The sequence below is a fragment of the Leuciscus leuciscus genome, assembly GCF_965113295.1.
Source record: "Leuciscus leuciscus genome assembly, chromosome: 2".
NCBI lineage: Eukaryota > Metazoa > Chordata > Actinopteri > Cypriniformes > Leuciscidae > Leuciscus > Leuciscus leuciscus.
In genome coordinates this window covers 43,444,675-43,464,789 of record NC_138726.1, presented here as the reverse complement: position 1 = coordinate 43,464,789, position 20,115 = coordinate 43,444,675, and the positions used below count along the sequence as shown (strand labels likewise).

General features: G+C 37.3%; 1 protein-coding gene across 17 annotated transcripts in view; it reads left to right on the top strand.

Moving 5' to 3' along the window:
- Nucleotides 1–20,115, top strand: part of plekha7b (pleckstrin homology domain containing, family A member 7b) — a 102,198-nt gene that overhangs the window by 48,782 nt on the left and 33,301 nt on the right. For 14 of the 17 annotated variants that reach the window (XM_082149783.1, XM_082149774.1, XM_082149787.1 and 11 more), the window contains 5 exons: nt 10,077–10,188; nt 12,260–12,364; nt 12,839–12,911; nt 13,279–13,379; nt 19,821–19,996. In XM_082149783.1, the coding sequence (XP_082005909.1) occupies nt 10,077–10,188; nt 12,260–12,364; nt 12,839–12,911; nt 13,279–13,379; nt 19,821–19,996 (567 nt within the window). The other 3 variants (XM_082149780.1, XM_082149781.1, XM_082149782.1) reach the window with 3 other exon arrangements.

The following is a 20,115-nucleotide window of genomic DNA, read 5'->3' as shown; positions in this document are numbered from 1 at the left end:
GCTCCAGAGTAATATTTATAAGAGCTTTAACCAAAGTTAGCACATGGAGAATTATCTAACATTAATGATAAACTAAATCTTATGAAAATAATCTGTTGCAGTCTATTGCAGAAATAGATACATGTGAATAAATTTGCTTGCAGACACACAGTCAGTCAACTTGCTTTCAAGTGCTTACGGACCGGCTTTGACCGTTCCAATATGGCAGATGTCTTGCGTATAGCTGCCCATGGTGGTCACTAATGAGGCATCTACGAATACATGTCTATTAGCAAAAAGTACCCGGATGGCGAGATTGTGAAGTGTGCATCCAATGGACAACTACCGTAACAATCCTATGAGGCCACAGGAGAGGATTTGTGAATGGCATTAAAGCGACGCAATTAATGCTGGTAGGTCACGTGACAATGACAACATTACGAATGTAGTACTTCCAGATTACATTCATACTATATAGCCATGAAGGAAGTACTGATTAAAAAAGAGAAGAGAACGTATCCAGAGAGCATGCAATTTCGGATGCAGCCTTAGTTACCGGTTTAAATCAATCAAGTGACTCATTCAGAGTGATTCTTCTTGACTTACTCACTGAACCACAAATACTTTAATGTCCAACTCACAATGAACTGAGAACCAGGGGAATGTTAATGAAATCAATAAGAATAAGGCTTGTGTTAAGTGTTGTTGATTTAGTCATTATCAACAATTATACAGTACAATAGTATTAAGAATTGCTCATTTTCTTTACTATTTCATTAAAATGTGCACCACTGCACCTGTTCCTCTCCTCCTCCTCTCCATTAATTTCTATGTCTTCCCATATGTCAGTAAGCTGAGCTGGGATTTCTACCTCATCAGTGCTGTGAGGGTTAAGAGTGCTCAGATTTACATGCCCCGCTGAGACGGATCTCATTCTGTTACTTGCTAACGCACAAGGAAAGAACGGGCTAAGGGTTTGCTGTTTATTTTGAGTGTTCTGCTGCCTGCTGAAACAATTCCCAGGTGAAAACTGTTACGAAGTTCAACCGCCTGCCTCGATTTCCCTGTTATCACTCAATTGTGCTCCATATAGAGGTGGGCTCATGGATTCAGAATGTTGGGCTCTCGTAGGAATATCGCACACAGCCGTCAAGACAATTTCTCATGCAGATGACAGGTAAGTAAATGTTGCTGCCAAGGTTGATTGATGCTTCTCATTAGGGGCACAGTGTGTGCAGGACCTGTGCCAGGTTCAGGCTCCGATTAACCACCATCGGGAAAAACCAGAAGAGTCACTTGACTAGTTATTAGTTTACCAGATTACAAACCTCTTGTTTGAGTGCCCAAGAGATAAAGATCATGGCCAAATGTGTTAAAGAGTAAGAGAGGAAGTTTGTCACTTGCGGCTGTGTCGATAAGGCGGTAAGACTTTTAATGTAGTGTCAGCTCTAGCATGCCTGTGGTTTGTAGAAGTGAGAGATAGTGAAGTTACAGGACATAACTGGAATACTTGCCACTCCTGGCTGCTCATAAGAGCTATTTTAAGCACAAGTCCGGCCTCATTTGGTCCTCTCTCCCCATCAACCCAGCCTTTTCCTTTAGGAATCTAGCAGTGGAAACTAACCTCACCCTAACAGCTGTGATAAGTGCTGATCTGTGGGAAAAGCCTTGTGAAATATGTTAGGAGACATATCAAAAGATTTTATCTAAATATGTAGTATGCTGATATTTCAGTTCATCTGTGTGCCCTTAATAGCGCTGCATACTCCCACCCCTCCTCGGTGAAGGGCTAAAATGTGTGCTGCAATCCCATTGGTGGGGATTTCAGTGGAAATGTGTGCAGTGATAGAAGAGTTCTGATCCCCTGGTAGTGCAGTACTATTGATCTGAATGGCTAATCTGAGCACAGTGCATATCTCGACAACACTAAAGCATGGTGCATTGTCTGCCACAAAGGCTGACTGCTTTTTTTGTATGCATTATTCATTCCTTTAATGACCAAACTGCACTACACTTTTATTGACATAATTATGAACATGATTAGTACATTATATAATGCTTAACAGATCCTCAGTTCAGCCAAAAATTATAATTCTGTCATCATTTACACACCCTCATTTCGTTCCAAACCCGTAAGACTATAGTTTATCTTCAGAACACAAATGAAGATCTTTTTAATGAAATCTGAGAGCTTTCGGTCCCTCTATTGACAGCCTAACCAACTACTACTTTAAAGTCCCAGAAAAGTAGTAAAGACATCATAAAAGTAATCCATTATTAGCCTCAATTTTATGAATCGACCCGAGTGCTTTGTTTGCGCAAAAAACATAATTGACCACTTTATTTAACTAAAGAATATTAATCTCCAACGTGCGTTCATGAGAGCACCATTACGCATGCGTGTTGTGTAGAAGCAAGACACGTTGCGTGAACGTGCGTTGGGGAATGTATGTTTTGTAAATGTACATTGTATGACAAGTTAATTTCATTTTTGAAACTTTGATTCTTATTTTAAATATTCATCTTTAAATGTCACTTAAGCCTTTTGTAGTGTTTGTTAATGACTTATTGAACAAAAATGGTGCTGCTATATTATCATTGTCATCATATTGAATTATGACTTCAAGTAAATATAAAGATTATTAATTATGATTTATTAATTATCAGTTTTGTTGGCTGACAATTTTGTTTAATGGCTTTTAAACTATTAATTGACCATTCTTAGTTTCATGTCTCTTTTTCACATTATACAATAATCTAAACAATGAATAATTCATGTCCTTTTATTTACATATTTGGTAGGTAGTTCTGCATTAAGCAGGATATTGCACAGTCAGCCAGTCATTGTATAAAAAATTAACAGCCTCAGGGTAATTTAAAAAAACCTGATCGTCCTGTTTTAATTTATTTTTAAATGATGAGTAAATCACAGTTTACAGACTGCTATAACTGATCTGACTTCTAAAGTTTTTTTTTGTTAGTTTTTTTAATTTAAATAATGTGATCACTACCAAAAAGTACTGTTTAATACCATGATTTCTGAATTTGTTCATCATTCAGTACCTTAGTACCCATCAAAGTACTGCTGTATGTGATTCCATCACTCATGGTTCTTTTGTCTAACAAAAACTGCTGTATCATTGTGTAAATTATGTGGAGCTTATTATATACTGCTTTATGCTATGTATTATATAACTTAACCAGGTTAGTGGGTCTGAAGCTCCCCCACTGTGGAGCTCTGAGCATTTGGGAGCAGATGTGGTAATTTTTTTCTTGCTGGCCTTCATCTCTCCAGCATGAATCTGTGCCCATCCATTCAAAAGACAGTGCAGGTAAATAATATGAAAGCCTAGATAAAACACTAGTAAGTCCCAGGGTGCAAAGAATCTTGAGAAATGTTGGACGGGAGCCAGTTTATGAGGTGAAAAATGAGTGAGAAAGACAGCAGTGTTGCTCCAGTCCGCAGCACTTTCCATGACAATGCTGCTGTAGCTTCCTGCTGTTTTGATGTTGTACACGGGCCACAAACCCTTCTGACTCTTTCACACTACAGGAACTCTTCACATTCCTCAGGAAGAAAAGCTGTTTATGGTTTTGTTGAGGGGATGTCTGTGTGCGCATGTTTCAGATTTTGGACGGGGTTATTGTGTTTTATCGAAAGCTCCAACACCCATGAAATGCGTGGAGTCAGCCTGACATGCGGCTTGGAAATCTGCTTGCTTTGGTGAGTTTTAGCAGAATAATCAAAAATGTTGGGGGGGTTTGATGACCATGTTAAGTTGCATCATGCATTTCATCATGCATCATGCATTTTCTCGCTGGTTTATTTTCCATTATCAGCACTCGTATTTGTTGCTTGGTACCAACAAAAACTGTTAACCTCAGATTCAAGTTTGATGTGATAGAAATACTGTATGTACAATATAATTTTTGTTTTTTTTTATGTTTATCGGGTTATAACAACACACTTGCTTACAAGCAGGCTTTGACATAGTGAAAAAAACTAAAATATAGTAAATAATAGTAAACAACAAATGAAAATTATGAATTCTGATACATAATATATATATATATATATATATATATATATATATATATATATATATATATATATATATATAATAGAACACACACACACACACACACACACACACACACACACACACACACACACACACACACACACACACACACACACACACACACACACACACATATACATGTATACATACACACACTATATGTGTCCACACTTTCTATTAGATGTCAGAGATGGTGTGAGTTTCAGATGGTTCTCTAAAGGAGTGTCCCTGAGAGGCAGGGCTGTCACTAATGGCGCTTTTCCACTACACAGTACCAGCTCGCCTCGGCTTGACTCGACTCGACTCGGCTCTGTTTGGTTTTCCACTGTGTAAAGGTTGTACCTGTACCTGCTTCCAGGTACTTTTTTCGTACCACCTCCGGCGAGGTTCTAAGCGAGCCGAGGCGATACTAAAATGTGACGTGAAAACAAGGCAGACTGCTGATTGGTCAGAGAGAATCGTCACTATTCACTGCGTCATCATTGCACGCGCCAGACGGAGTATCCTGAATAAAAAACAGCAAAAACAAAAACATCCAAAAACAGCATACACTCGATTTCCTCCATTGTCCTGTGTGTGTGGGTAGCGGGTGTATCTCGCGCGTCTCGCGTAAAAGATTAAGTCACGGCAGTTTCCTGCGGCGTCGCTATGACGACCAGGTACTATTGTGGAGGTACTATCTGCAATGGAAAACGGAGTGAAAAGCGAGCCGAGCCGAGTCGAGTCGAGTCGGTACTGGTAATGGAAAAGCGCCATAAGAGAGCTTTTTGTTACCACTCTAAAGGCCTCTGAGAGTCTTCTACATTTTATAGACTCCTATTATATCCTATGCTTGAGTACCAGTAGATGTGTTTATTTCACCTACCTGAAGTACCTACTTCAGGCCTTACTAATGTTTAGCCAGTCTTTTAACTGTCTGGTGCGCTTTTGCTATTTATTCTTGCTAAGAGTCGTCCAATTGGACAGGAAGAGACAGTCAGACCAGAATGAAAGATACCAAGTGAAACCGGTTTTGTTCAGGAGCTGTTTTAGAAATAACAGAACATGATTTGTATATTTGTAGTACATCTGAAAAGCAATAAAGACCTATATTATTACAGCATTTTCTGTTTGTATTTTTATGACTTGACAAAACAGACATGCAGTTATGAATATCTGGTTCTTGCGTATAGGTAAGCTCCTCAAAGTGAACTTTTATCTTGTAGAGATTTGGAGATTTGGAGTAGGCATTGCTCAGCAACACAGATGAGGTGTAAGTTGAATATGAAGCTGAAACCAGAGCTGGAGCTTACACAGAATGGGTAATCCAAAGTAGAAGAAGGGAAAACAAAGGAGATGTGAGCAGTCCGGTACCTTGTAAACAACTTTTGATTCCAAGCAGTCTCAAAAAACCCTATGCACCCTTACTCCTGGAAGTTGTTGAGTCAGCCAATCAGATTACACTCGGTTATTTCAGCCAGCGCTTGGCATTTTTGTGTGCAATATACATCAAACAGACTATAGGCACTGTATATGTGGCTGTGCCTTCTGGCTTTGAGACTCAAGAATTTGTTCATAGTTTATACACTGTGGGATAAAAACACTGTATACACAATAACAAATACATTTTGCATGGTGATGGGAAGAGGCAACTGTGTACCCAATGAATAATAACTCCCTGGGTACCAAAATGATTTGTCATTTCCTTGAAGGAGATTTAGAAATGTGACAGATGTTTGGTTGAACTGTGGAACTCATTGGTACCTTTCACTCTAGGTTATACCTTTCCCTTCAGTATCTGAATCTGACACCTTTTCTCTGACAGTGTTTGGGAGAAGTTTTTTATTTGTTGCCTGCAGCTTTGACAATTTGTTTCACCTTTCTTCTGTCCTCTATTCCCCCCTTCTCCCTAGTCTCTCCCCCATCCCTTCTCTCTACTGACGTGCCCAAAATGTTATAAATCTCACTGCAGCTTTTTATATACAGTAGTTGTCCTTCTTAGGAAAGTGAAATGGAGCCGAATAATTTAAGGGAGCAGGCTGGCATTAAGACATTTGTATCACAGCAGTCGTGGCGCTGACATTTCGCAAACATTTGGTTACTCATTTATTATTAATGACATAATTAACCAGCCTTGCTTTTGAGATGACATACCTGAGTGTTTACACTTTCTCTACTGTAATTCCAGTGAAACTGACTCAGACTGTTTAGTGACCGTGGCCCGGGATGTGACTTCTGCAAATGCCCTGCATTCTTCAGCTGCTGTGCATTCCTCCAATCCTCTCATCCACAGAGCACCCACAAACAGATTAGCTAAATATGGGTTGTCTCATCCAAATCGGGCACTGTTATACTTCATATTAATCCTGTTGTGACTGGTGGAGGTAATGTTGATGGATGGAGAAGGGAAGCAGCTTGACATGTAGAAGTGCAGAGTGTTTAAGTAGTGTATGAATTTGTCCCAGTGAAAATACCTATACTTAAGGAAGCTTTTAGGAGGTGTGATGGATCGTAATGACGCTGCAGTGATGTTTCCTCTGGTACTTTACAAATGAATGGATGGATGAAAAGATAGGTAGTAATGTAGCAACCCTCTACAATGCGAGTAAATCACTTGCATATGCGACTAAATCTTCACTCGGGCCAACTAAATAATGTCTATCATTAGCCATTGGCTAATAAATTCTTAGATTGTACTCCCCAGTGGGTGTGTGTGTTAGAGAGAGAGCGCGAGCGAGAGTCTTACATACCACCCAGAATTGACGCTCTACATGTAAATTATATTCTTTGTTATATTTTCCTGTCAAAATAACGGTTCATTTGGAATTATTAAGCTTTTAAGAACAAGCAGAATATATGCCGGTTTCTCCGGTAGTGGGCGGAGCTAATGCACAAACATCAAACAAATTTGTCTGGTGCTCATCTAGTAGGTAGGTAGATATGTTAATAGGTAGGTTGATGGGTAGATGGATATGTATATGGATGGATGGATGGATCGCTGATAGATTGATAGTTAAGTAAGTAGATTGGTAGATAGATATGTAGAAACAAAGATAAATTGATATGTATCATAGGGTGATAAGTTGGTAGATCAATATTGAAAGGTAGATATAAATATGTAGATACAAAGATAAATATATGTAGATAAATGTATGGAGGGGTAGATGGATTGATAGATTTATGGATAGATAAATCAATAATTGGATATGTAGGTAAATTGACAGATATAGTTAAGTAGCTAGGTAGATACAGTGGCAAGGCCAGAGGGGTGTCTGGGGTGGCACTGGACATCTGATTGGCCAGCCCAAAATGTAATTAATACTGGCAGTTAAATTTTTTTTTATTTCATCTTATTTATTTTAGCCTTCAACTATAGAACATATAAGACACTTTTCAGCTTCTCAGTGCATTATAGCCTATTTGAAGCTGGGCTGCCAACTCACACACCCAGTCGAAAACATTGCGGAGCAAAGAGGACACAGACAATGTGCTGACAGACAAGACAGTGCACGTTACTTTTGATATAAAACAAAGTCTCAGCTTTCAAATTCTGTAAGTTTTACTACAAAATTCAAACAATGAGAATATAAATAAAGCTTTGGCGCTCTTTAATGTGCCATGTTCAAGTGAAGCGGGAGCACACGTGAACCGATCATCTCTTTACTACTAGTAGTAACAGCACCAAATAAACATGAATGAACATCAGAAGGAATGTTGAAAGAAACTGTACAACTTGCTGAATTGAATCATGTCTCACGTAATCACTCAATGTTTCAACCGTGGAAAGACGTCAATAAAACAGCTTAAGAACAATGTCACATAACGTCACATTTACCTCAGAAAAGCCGTTAATTCAGTTAGTCCATAAACTTTGTAGTTAAAAAAATTTACTCTAAAGAGGAGCATCTTGCAAAAAAATATACACTATATTACATATTCATATAATTTTACTCTTACAGTATATAACTAAAAAGCTATTATTATAAAAAATGGTCTTGTATGCAATTGTATATAATTAAGTTGTTAATTTTACCTTTTAATAACTAGGGTCTCTGTATAGTTTACAACATTAGTTGAGTGATTTCTTGAGAAAGTAACATGTACTGTATATCCATGTATTTGTCCAAATAAACGATATTGAATCATAAGCTTATGAATAATTATTCCCCCATGAATCATTTTCATTCCAAGCTGAAATCAAAAGTTGACAGCCCCATTTGAAGTAAGTTTAAGTTTTATGTTTCCTGAACAACTTTTACGAAATTCATTTTTACAAAATCTTTTGCTTAATGGTTAATCAGATAAGAGAATTAAGCGAGTTCCAGTAGCCTAACATTCATTACGTTTACATCTGTGCTAGTAATACATGTAATTCGGTCACAGTGTCTTAAGTTACAGTATAGGATTGTATAGCATATGTGGGGGTAATGTGAAGTAATCGTGCGATCATTCATCCATGCTTTTTGATGCCAGATTAGGGTTATAAATAGGGCTGGGCGATATGGCCCAAAAAAAATATCACGATAATTTTTTTTATATCAGTCGATATCGATAATTATCACGATAAAAGTCAAATCTTTATTTATTTAAAGTTTAAAGGCAGATTTTTGCTCCTAAGTGAAAGTTGTAGAAACCAGAGTGTTAACTGCGGTTTTAAACTACTCTTTATTGTCAGAACATATCAGGACAAACACTTGCCAAACAGGTGAACATTTTACAAATCTGAGGTTGAACATTCAAACATTTGTCATTTTTCCTTAACAAAATAAATATATTTATTGGACAATTTCTTAGTTTCTGCATGTGCTATTTTTTTTTTTTTTGGTAAAAAAAATTCTGACTGTTCTGAGTTTTATTAAACTTAACCATTGGTCATCCAGTATCATGCATTTAGATCATGACAACCACAGATGAAACCAGGCATAGCCTATAGCACCTCACTATCATGGCAAAATGTAATTTTATGGTTTCTATGGTATTTGAATGAAAAACAGTAGCCTAAATACATTATTAAATACTGCAATTATATTCCATTAGTCCTTCAATACATTGTCTACATTAATAATATAATACAATTCAATATGTATATCCCACATTTCATGGTGCAGTTAATATTACTAGGCTAACGTTACAGTAAATCCATGGTAAATGATGGGAATTTGTAGACGGAAAAGCTTTCTGACTGTATCGTTGTGCACAGTGTTTCTCCTGTTTGTCAGCGATGTTTCATCTGCCTTTAAACTGGTTTAAATCGGTTTAAATCACTGAGACATTTGTGTTCCTCGCTGAATTCAAGCGCTTCTCACTGGATTTCGTGACCGAAACCGATCAGAGTAAACGCATCTGCTCTAGTGAGTTCGCGCTGCGCTGCCGTTTGGACTTTGAGCCGAGCGGATTAATGGTCTGTGTGGCGCGCGGTTCAAATGAGTTTAGTTCCGCTTTTGGCGCATAAACATTATCGAACATTTTATCGACCTCTTGATATCGTTTTATCGAGAAAAATCGATTTTTTTCGTTTTTATCGTTTTATCGCCCAGCCCTAGTTATAAATTATTTTCTGTCATGGTCTATGGACCCTCTGAATTAGCGTTGGTCACCCACTGGCCACCCCATAAACTTCTGCCACTGGTTAGATATAAATATGTAGATAAATAGATAAATAGATATGTATGATGGATTTTGTTAATGTCTCTTGTCATTGTTACTATGTCCAGGTCACCTGACACTACTCTCACCAGAGCTGCGTATGCCGAGTGGTGATATTGTTTGTTTAGTATTCTTCATGTCCTGGTCTGTGAGTAGTTTGCCTTCAGGGAATGTGTTTGACAACATGTTACTTGAGTCTTTAAAAGGGAGTGTGCTTCTGAGTCTCTTCCTCACTTGTATACTTGTGTCCCTGGGACACAAAGTAAACAACTTTACTTTGTTGGTTATTAAACACAAAAATGTATCTATTTCACTCTTAATTTCATAGTGAATTAGTAACCACACCTTAGACTTGGTGTCAGAGATCATGTCTTTCTTCTACTATTGTAGGGCAAATTTACGCATGTCCAAGCCACCACCAGAGCCGAGGCCTCCCAGCATGGTCAGCGAGTCCTCTGTCGCCATCTCCTCTTCCCCAGCGGACACCACTTCAGGATCCAGGGTGAGAAGCCCAGCCTTGTTCAGTTCTGATCTGAGACTGGTTTAATGTTTTCTGTCATGGTGCTGATTCTCAATAAAGGGAAATGTTCATGCAGAGCACTTCAGGTGCATGAAAGTGCAAGGCTTGACTGATAGTCTAGCCTCACTGTTTCATGTGTGTGTGCGCACTGTGCATGTGTGTGTATCTCATATGAAATCATATTGAAAACTGATAATGTTTTATAGGAATTTGGGAAGAGTAAATTGGCCTCATCTATTTTTGCTATATTTCTTCCATTTTGACAAATGACCCAAGCAGTAGGTGGAATGGGTAACTGATTTTTCTAGCCCCAGAGAAGCTGGACTTAATCTCCTGTGTGGGTCACTGCATTTTGCAGAGGTCATGAGGTAATACTGCATAGAACATCTGGAGGGTATTGAGAAATTTACTGAATGTCTCTCGCTATTTCTCTATATTACGGTTATATAATTTTGTTTTACATATATTTTAATAGTAATTTTTATAATTTGCTGTAGTATTTTTTTTTTAGGAATAATATTATAATGGTTGGTTAGAACTCATTTTGCATACACACCCCATCTTTGGTTCAGAGCTAAACGTCAGGGCGATCTCTAGGCAGCCCTTGACTCGTTGGTCTCATATCAGCTCAGTAAAAGCCTCTGTTTCCTCAGATCTGCTCTGGAAGTGGAAATGTAGAGACGAAGGTATGTCTCCCTATTAGAGGGTGTTTTTGACACATTGAAGTTTTAATGGCCTGGCTTGATACACAGTGGTTGTGTCACTGTGTGGTAGAGAGTCTGATGCTGGCCTGTCAATGACAGCTCTGTGTCAGCATCATATGAGCTTTCACAAACCAATCGATCAAGCCCAGAGGCCCTTATCTCTGCACACACACTTTACTGGGACAAGAACCAGGCTCCCATTGGGCATCAGTCATCATCCAGCTTTGGTTCTTTTTAACAAAGCATCTTATCACATTGTTGTGTATTCTAAACAGTTAATTAAATGTCTTTCATTCTATTCTTAAAGGGATGGTTCGGAGTAATTTCAACCTAGGGTCCTTTTGCACCATGACCTCGAGCCAAACACCCCCCCAGAAGCTTTTTTTCCCTTGGTCGAACATTATTAAAGTTAGAGCTTATTTAGAGATATCAGCCGAATGGTTTAGTGCAGGCGCTAATGGATCCAAGGATGTATCACATAAATTACCCCACTAATAATGCCCAGAATGGTACCAAACTTCTACAGTAGTACAAACAGGTTCTGTACTCATAAAACGAGGCATTGGAAAGTTTGTAAGTACATCAGGAGTTTATTTAAATAACACTTGCCTGACGGCTCATGCTACTGCTAACACGGACGTCGACGTCACTTCAGTGATTTGGGAAAAGCACGTAAAAGTCCTATATATATCACACATATATACATATATATATATATATATATGTACTTATATAATCATGTATATAATATAATCATGTACATATATATATTTCACCCACTTTATTGCTAAATGTACATGATTTTTCATATCAACAGAAATATGCTAAAGCCCGCCTGCACGTTGACGTGATTGGTTACAGGGTAGTTTGTGACGTACAGAACAACTGCGATTTCAAACTGCGTTTTTGAGACTGTCTTTGATTAACTGCAGTTTTAAGGAGAAAATACTCAGCAATGATGTAGACTTTGCACATGGTTTGTCTTAAATCAAATGAAAAACACCACAGGGGGGATTTTCACCACAGGGGGTCTTTAATAAATGCAAAACTCATTGTAAATGTTCTGTATTATTCTCTGTGAACTTTATATGGATCAAGATTAATAAATGCCACAAACCATATTATTGTGAACATAGTCTTGCTAATTACCTTGGACATAAAGGGACCCTAAAAAAGTTTTGACACTTTAGCCACATTTAAAAAACAAAAAGACAATTTTATATTTATTGTAAGCATCCGAAAACTTTTGGTTGCCACTTTACCTTATTAATTGCTGTGTATACACAGTATGCAATTTTAATTAAACCAAATGATACAAGTGCTTTTCATTTTTCTTTTAAACACCTCAGAATTTGAAACCCAGTGGGAAGGTGCATTGCTTTGGCAAGCGTGACCATTCCATCAAAAGGAACCCCAATGTCCCGGTGGTGGTGAGAGGATGGCTCTACAAACAGGTGCGGCCCTCAAAAGTGAAACCCTGGTGTGAGTGATTTACAGAGTCTGATTTTCATCTGAACTGAATGGTGTTCAGATGTTAGATTATATCTTAATTAGCCCTTATGATGAACTAAGACCCCACAGGCAATAAACTGATTAACTGAGCATGATATTCAACATAGAATAATTAATAAATATTCAATATAAACAGAGGGGGCCTCCAATTAAACGCTAATAATAACAATATTTACATTGGGTGGTACTGATAGATGATTATCTTTTATTTTATTTTAAAAGATAATATGAAGATATATATAAAATATAACATGAAACAATAAATTCATGTTGATTATTAATAAAAAAAAGTGTGCTTAAATTAGCTTCTAAATATAGTTTTTTTCTGTCTTTGTAGGGTATTAATTTTTTATGTGTACATTTCCATTTCTTCCACACACATACATTTGAAAATGTTATTGTTCTTCCATCCTCAGGACAGCTCAGGCATGAGACTGTGGAAGAGGAAATGGTTTGTGTTGTCTGATTACTGCTTGTTTTATTATAAAGGTGAGTTATAATACTCCGCTTTAGTTTGCTGCAATTATCTAGAACGGTCTCTAATTTTATTGCACCACAATCACATTTTCTGTAAAGCATTACGAGATTTCCTATAATTTAATAAGTAATAGCAGGTTTCTCATTTCCTGTTTTCATCCCTATTGCTTACACAGATCATATTGAATTATATTATTTTAACAGTTCACATGAAGTAATACTGTTTTGATAATTTTGAATCATTTTGGTGGGCGAGGTGGATTATCACTTACTTGCTCTGTCATATGCGTTTGTTTAAGAGTGTTGCTAACAAACCAATTACACCGTTGTTCAATTATAATCTAACACTTTTCAACTATCATCTCTACTTTGCTAACAGATAGTCGAGAGGAGACTGTTCTGGGCAGCATTCCTCTTCCCAGCTATGTCATTTCTCCCGTGGGACCCGAGGACCACATCAGCCGCAAGTACACCTTTAAGGTAAGAGTGTTCTAATGATCTGCACTGTAATGCTACTCGGCTACTGGCTTATTATCAGTGGTGGTGTGTGGGCAGCAGTCAATGGTGACTGATTAATGTGGCAGTTGTTTGACTCCTCTCTCTGCCCTCTTCTGACCACACAGATCAGTTACTACTGCCTTCACAACCTTATAACAGGCTCAACTAAATCTCTGCTTGTTTTCACTAATAGCATCATGTTCCTCCACTGAGTTCCTAAAATATTATTTTCAAGGAGACAAAAACACCTGAGAATTTTTGCTGGTTACAATGGGAATAATTATTTTAAAAAATGATATTTTTGCTTCTAAAAATTGTTAGAACGAGTCACATTCAAAGTGGCTGTTAAAAAGCTTATCATTAAATCGCCATTAAAATGCTTATCAGCAATCAACAGCCTACTGTTAAATGAGTGAACTATATTACTTGCCACAAGAATAAAAAAATATTTGTATTTTTAATGATTACATTAAATACTGTAATATTTGATTATTAAATGTATTTAATAATGAAAAATAATAATTATTGAATTTAATAAAAAATAAAAAAAATTATCAAATTGCTGATACCACCATTCTTTTTTAAATCTTTGTTAAAAGCTGTGTTGAGTCTAACAGCATGCTTTAACCATAAATCTGTATCTATCAGCCTCTCATTAAACTTATTTTAGCCCATTTCTTTTTGACCGGTATTGTTCCCCTCAGTGTCTGTCAGCACAATGCTGTCATTACAGAAGCTGCTGTTTGTTCACAGGAATTCACACTGAGCTTCCACCCAACTCGCTCAACAAGTTTTCAACAGCCCTCTTCTCTTCTCATCATTATCTAAACCCTTCTCTGAGTGAGGCCTATTGATGGCAAGCTTCCATTGAGCCTCACAAACCTCCTCCCACTGTTTACTGCGGTTCGGCGGACAGTGAAATAATATCCCAGAAGGCTTAGTGCTTACCATTTCTATTAAACTTACTGCATTGGAAAAATCAATTCTGGCTTAAACCTTTGTACCATGGAGGTTGAAAAAATCTTCAGTTTTATTCTATAATTCAATGATAACTTAGTAAGATTTTGGAATTTGTATGAAGCCGTGTGCGCAATTTACCCCTGTCTCCTCTTGAAGCTCTTCTGAAGAACAATACTCCAGGAATGTTTGATCCCATCACTGCAGCTCATTCATCGCTCAGTCATCCTTCCCTATGGGCACGCGATGCATCGTTCAAACTCCATTTCCCTGCTCGTATTCCCCAGTGCTGGAATTTATTTGACTATTGTGCCAGCAGGGAGATTAATTATACATCTACTCTATTTGGAATATCTTACTTGCCCTAAAGTGTGTAATGTACCAGAGCAAGGTGAGGGGACTTGTTCTCGCATTGGTGCTCTGGGTGTTAATTAGCAAGTTGTTAGTTAGGAGATCTCCATCAGTGAAACTAGCCAGCAGCTATTTGAACATCTGGCTGCTTTATTTTCATGTAAATTAGACCCCAAGGTATGCTGTTTGTATAATGTTTTTACTCTTACTGGCTTCTTAGTCAGCAGTGAAGAGTCTTGCATGTTTATATTCTGTAAGATTTCTTTAGTAGTAAGTTCTGTAGTAAGGGTGATTTTATTTTAATACACACCACTTACAGAACAAATGACTCTTATGAGGCTGAGCAGTTTTTTAGAGAATCAAAAACATAGTTGTGTAATTTTAATAGATAATAAACAATAAAATGTACACAGAGCCCCGCACATGAGATGCGGAAAAAATATATGGCCACGAATTAAGAATTCGTTCTCTCGTTTTAGTAAATTGTGGCCATGAATTATAAATTTGTCCCCTCAACTTAACACATTGAACTAATTTGTTCCATCATTTTCATTTAACTAAACCAAGGGAATGAATTACTACAACATGGTCACGATTTAGTAAAAATTAGGGAACAAACTGTTATACCGTGTGCACGGCTACGAATTAGTTAAATGTGCTGACGTATTAGTAAGTCGTAGGAACGAATTGTGAATTCGGATTGTTTACATTTATTTATTGTTGAAATGATCTAATCATTTGGTGATGGAATTGCATCTCTTGTTAAAAGTAATAAGAACTAGAATTGTTAAATTCTTTACGATTCCCATCCCTGATCTGTGGCCGTTTGAGAATATGAATTCGAGAATGAAGTCATGAAAGGTCAATTTCATTCAGCAAATGATATGGCAAGTACGCATGGGAAAACTCCTGATGCTCAGCTTCAATTGATTCAGTTGATTCATTTATTCAGCTACAGCAGTTAAATGTTTTGATGTTTATTAATGATCTTTTCCTGTTCTCTGGTGTGCTGAACTTTTGTTCTCCCAGTGGCGTAATTCTGCTTAGCTTTTGCTGCCTCTAATGTTAATTGCGTTTCAGCTCACCCTGCTTACCGTATCTGATGATATTTCACAACCAGGGACATTTCAACACATCTTCTAGTTTTGGTTAACATTTTTCACATAGGCCGTGATCCACCTCCCTCTGTTTTTTGCACAACTCACTCTGATTCTCTCATTCCAATTGCCTATTGCTTCCTGTTGTGACCTGGTGCATTATGGGAGCTGAACCGGGTGCATCTGGTGGAAGGGGCCGTCTCCTGAGTCAGCCTATTGCATGAATAGGTATTTTAATTTCCATTCATTACTATCAGCGGATCTCCACTCCATCACCATTCCGTGTATGGCATTCTCCTAGGCAGATGAAAAATGCACATAGCCCATGTGCATTGCTGCGTTTCCGCATGCATGCGACTCATCCCGCTTCCTCAGGAACAGGCAATGCCAGATCGACAATCCAATCTCCCTGATGTGAATATTGGAAATGCAGACATTTCCTTGGGAATGTGCGAATCTTATATTAAAGACAAGGACTGTTGCAGACTGGCATTGCTCTATTCCTCTTATCACTTCATCACTTGCATCAGTAGTTCCAGTGTTGGTTATTATCCACACATTTCTCCACTCTCATTGGCTGTTCAGTCGCTGCTCAATTGTCATCAGTACTGTGAACTATAATATGAACTGTTGTCTGTTGTTAAATTGTGCTTGTATTTATATTTTTAACAGATACAAATATTTAGATACAGTACGCTACCGTTCAAATGTTTGGGATTGGTAGGGTTTTTTAAATGTTTTTTAAAAACATTTGAAGTCTCACCAAGGCTGCATTCATTTGATCAAAAATATAGTAAAACAAATAACTATATACAGGCAGTATATAATTTATAATTTTAAATATTACAGTTTAAATTATATATTTTAATACATTTTATATTTTATATTTTCAGCATCATTACTCCAGTCTTCAGTGTCACATGATCCTTTAGGTAATCATTCTGATGCTGATTTGATGCTCAAGAAACTTTTATTATTATTATTATTATCAATGTTGATAACAATTGTGCTGCTTAATATTATTATGGAAACTGTGATACATTTTTTTCCAAGATTCTTTGCATAGAAAGTTCAAATGAACAGTTTTTTTTGTTTGAAACAAGTCTTTTGTAACATTATAAAAGTATTTACTGTCACATTTGATCAATTGAATGCATCCTTTCTGAATAAAAGTTAAACATTTGTATTTTTTTTAATACTCTAAACTTTTGAACGGTAGCATATAACAGATCTGAGTTGTTACTCTGTACTATTATTTTTGTGTTTAGCTGATTGTTAATTTCTCAAAAGGATAGGTTTTCAAGTTTAAATGTATGCATTCTTGAATGTTTAACTTTTTGAGGAATATTCCAGGTTCCAACTTGATATCAATGGACAGCATTTGTGGCATGTTGTTAAATAGTAACTTCACTTTATCACTCAGTTTTTAAAAATGAACATAAAAACATTTTTTATTAGACATAAATACAAACACAATAACCTTCTTTTTTTTTTTTTCGCTGTTCTTTTGTAACAGTTGAATATTTAAATGTTTTGGCATTCTCGCCTCCATAACTGTGAAGCTACAATTGTGTTTTTGGCCAATTTCACAAATTGAGAGACAATTTATAAAATAACCCAGAATATTCCTTTAGCCTCTGAAGCGATTGAACAAATTCCTCTGATTAATTACCACATATCCCTCTAAGTGGGATAACCCTGAATGAAAGCCCAGGATGTGATGGGTAATCTGAGGACATTAACTTCTTAAAGACAGGAATGTGAGAAGAATTTATATCAGCAGACATGCTTTCCTCCAGTAGCTGATACTTGATATTAAAACATGCACTGAAATCAATTTTCTCTTGTCCAAGTTTTGTCTCCCACTTCTTATTGTTTGTCATCATGAAAATGTTTGCAAGATACAATATGTGCCTTCTTTTCCCCTTGTTTTATTTTTTTGTGCATTCTGCCATCCAGATTTTTTGTTTATTTGTACGTGCAGATGTGTATGTATGACAAAGTGAGATATTCTGTTAAGTTAGATTAAAGCTATTATTTTTCTGGAATAGCATACAGAAAATATCTCCACTACCTGACTGATCACTGAAGCGAGTGTCACACACTTTTGTCTGTGACAGGTCTGTAAACCATGAAAAAATACTGGTCGCTATTTTTAAACTAGTCTGTCAATCATTTCAAGTGTTCAAGTTGGCTGAGATGTTTTCCAGATGACAATCAAACATCATACAGACTTCTCTGGTCAACGCATGTGTGCTATCAGTAAAGGAACTGAAACAAAGTCAATGTGAGCAGAGTAGGGTAATATGAAGACTTTAGGTGCAGATATCGGATGGGCTGTATTAGCCATTAGTTCGTGACAGGCGAGATAATAGACTCCTGGAGAGGCTGAAGAGATGTGCCGTGAGCAGAGATGCAGCTGTCAAATTGTGAATTAAGAGACGCCATCGACGTAGCCTAGAGGCTGCTGCATTGACTTTCTACAGAATGAGTCAATGTTACCAGATGTAAGCTGTGTGTGTGTGTGTGTTTGGAAGGACGGTCTGCTGCCTGGGTCTGGGTGGGCCTGGCAAAAGCGCTGAGCTGGACTCTGTTTAAGCGTTTAGATGAGTGAGCGGTGGCCGTACCCCCATCAGAGAGATTAGACCAACAGTTGCATTTTGGCAGTAGCAGATTTAGCAGGACAGAAGGTGCACGGAGCAAGTTAAGCTGGGGGGGCTGTTAACCCTGGCATTAAACAGAACACCAGTAAGAGATTTAACAGCTTTGTTTATGTGTGTAAGTATTTGTGTGCATCTCTAATATTGGGTTTTACATTTGTGTGGTGTGTTTTGGAACTAGTACTGAAGCCCTGAAACGTATTTGAACAAATGTATTTATTTCATAAAAAGTCTTCTCGAGGATTTATTTGTGTAAATAACAAAAAGAGGTAGAGGAAAAAAAAAGAGACTCTTGTTTGTTAAATTCTATAATATTCTAAGAATATGTGGAATAAATAGACAATTGCATTCATCTCTCTTTGCATGGATAGTTTGTTTGCGGAGTAGTTCTGATCTTCAATGTTGGTTTTCTGATATTGATGGTTTTTATTTTATGGAAGCCTGTTTCTACCTCAGAGTAAAAAAAATAAACAAGTAACTGACATCTATTTCTCAAAGTTGTGACAATATTGTAACTTTATTTCTTCCTTCAGTGTTTTTATTGCACACATTTGAGGCTTTATATTTTGTAATGCAATTTGTGAGTCTGCGATTGTGTAAGTTTTTGCCACTCTTTATTTCTCTTAACTGCTGGTCATAAGCGCTGTTTTATATCTTACAGTTGTTTTCAACATTAATAATAAGAAATGTTTCTTGAGGACCAATGATTTCTGAAGGGTCATGTGACACTGAAGACTGGAGTAATGGCTAGTGATAATTAAAAACAGTTTTTTAAATTTATTGTAATAATATGACACAATGTTACTGTGTTTTTCTGTATTTTTGATTAAATAAATGCATCCTTGTCGAGAATAAGAGGCGTCTTTCAAAAACATTTAAATATCTTACTGACCCAAAATGGTTGCATTCATCTCACAATTGCGACTTTCTATCTCAATAAGTATAAAGTTTATATTGCATTTTCTGACAATTACAATTTTTTTATACTCTGATGCATAATGGGCTTCCATTTTCTGAAGCATAGTCTGACTGTAGTACAACAATTAGCCTACTTTTCAACAAAAGTCTCAAATGCTTGCACAGTACCTGTTGCACTAGTGCAGATCATTTGACAGAAGTGCATGGAAATATTTGTAACAATGATAATGCAGTTATCATTGGTTGGTAATCTTCTTCCTGTGCTCAGATCAACAAAATAAACAGAGCAGTTCAGCATGACGTCTGAGCTTGCTACAATGACAGTGGTGCTGTCACAGCAATACTGGGGCTCCCGCTGGTCCGGGGCCTCACATGCACGTGCAACCTCTATACATGGTCACTGATGACGGTCCCCTTCTGTATCTCTGTCTCTCCCTCAGGCCTGCCACACGGGAATGCGCTCCTACATTTACAATAAGAATTCTCTGATTGGCTCGCAGGCCGAGCACTGTGGCATGAGGACATACTACTTCAGCGCCGACACACAAGAGGACATGAATGGCTGGATCCGGGCCATGAACCAGTCCGCACTGATGCAAAGCCATGGCGTGAAGAGGTCAGTCTCTTCCTGCTGCAACAACTCTTCTCTCAGGGCTGCTGTCTCAACAAAATCCGTATCTAAGAAACCTGGGCAATGTATTCTATTAAAAACTATAGGATAACCCTTACTAAGAA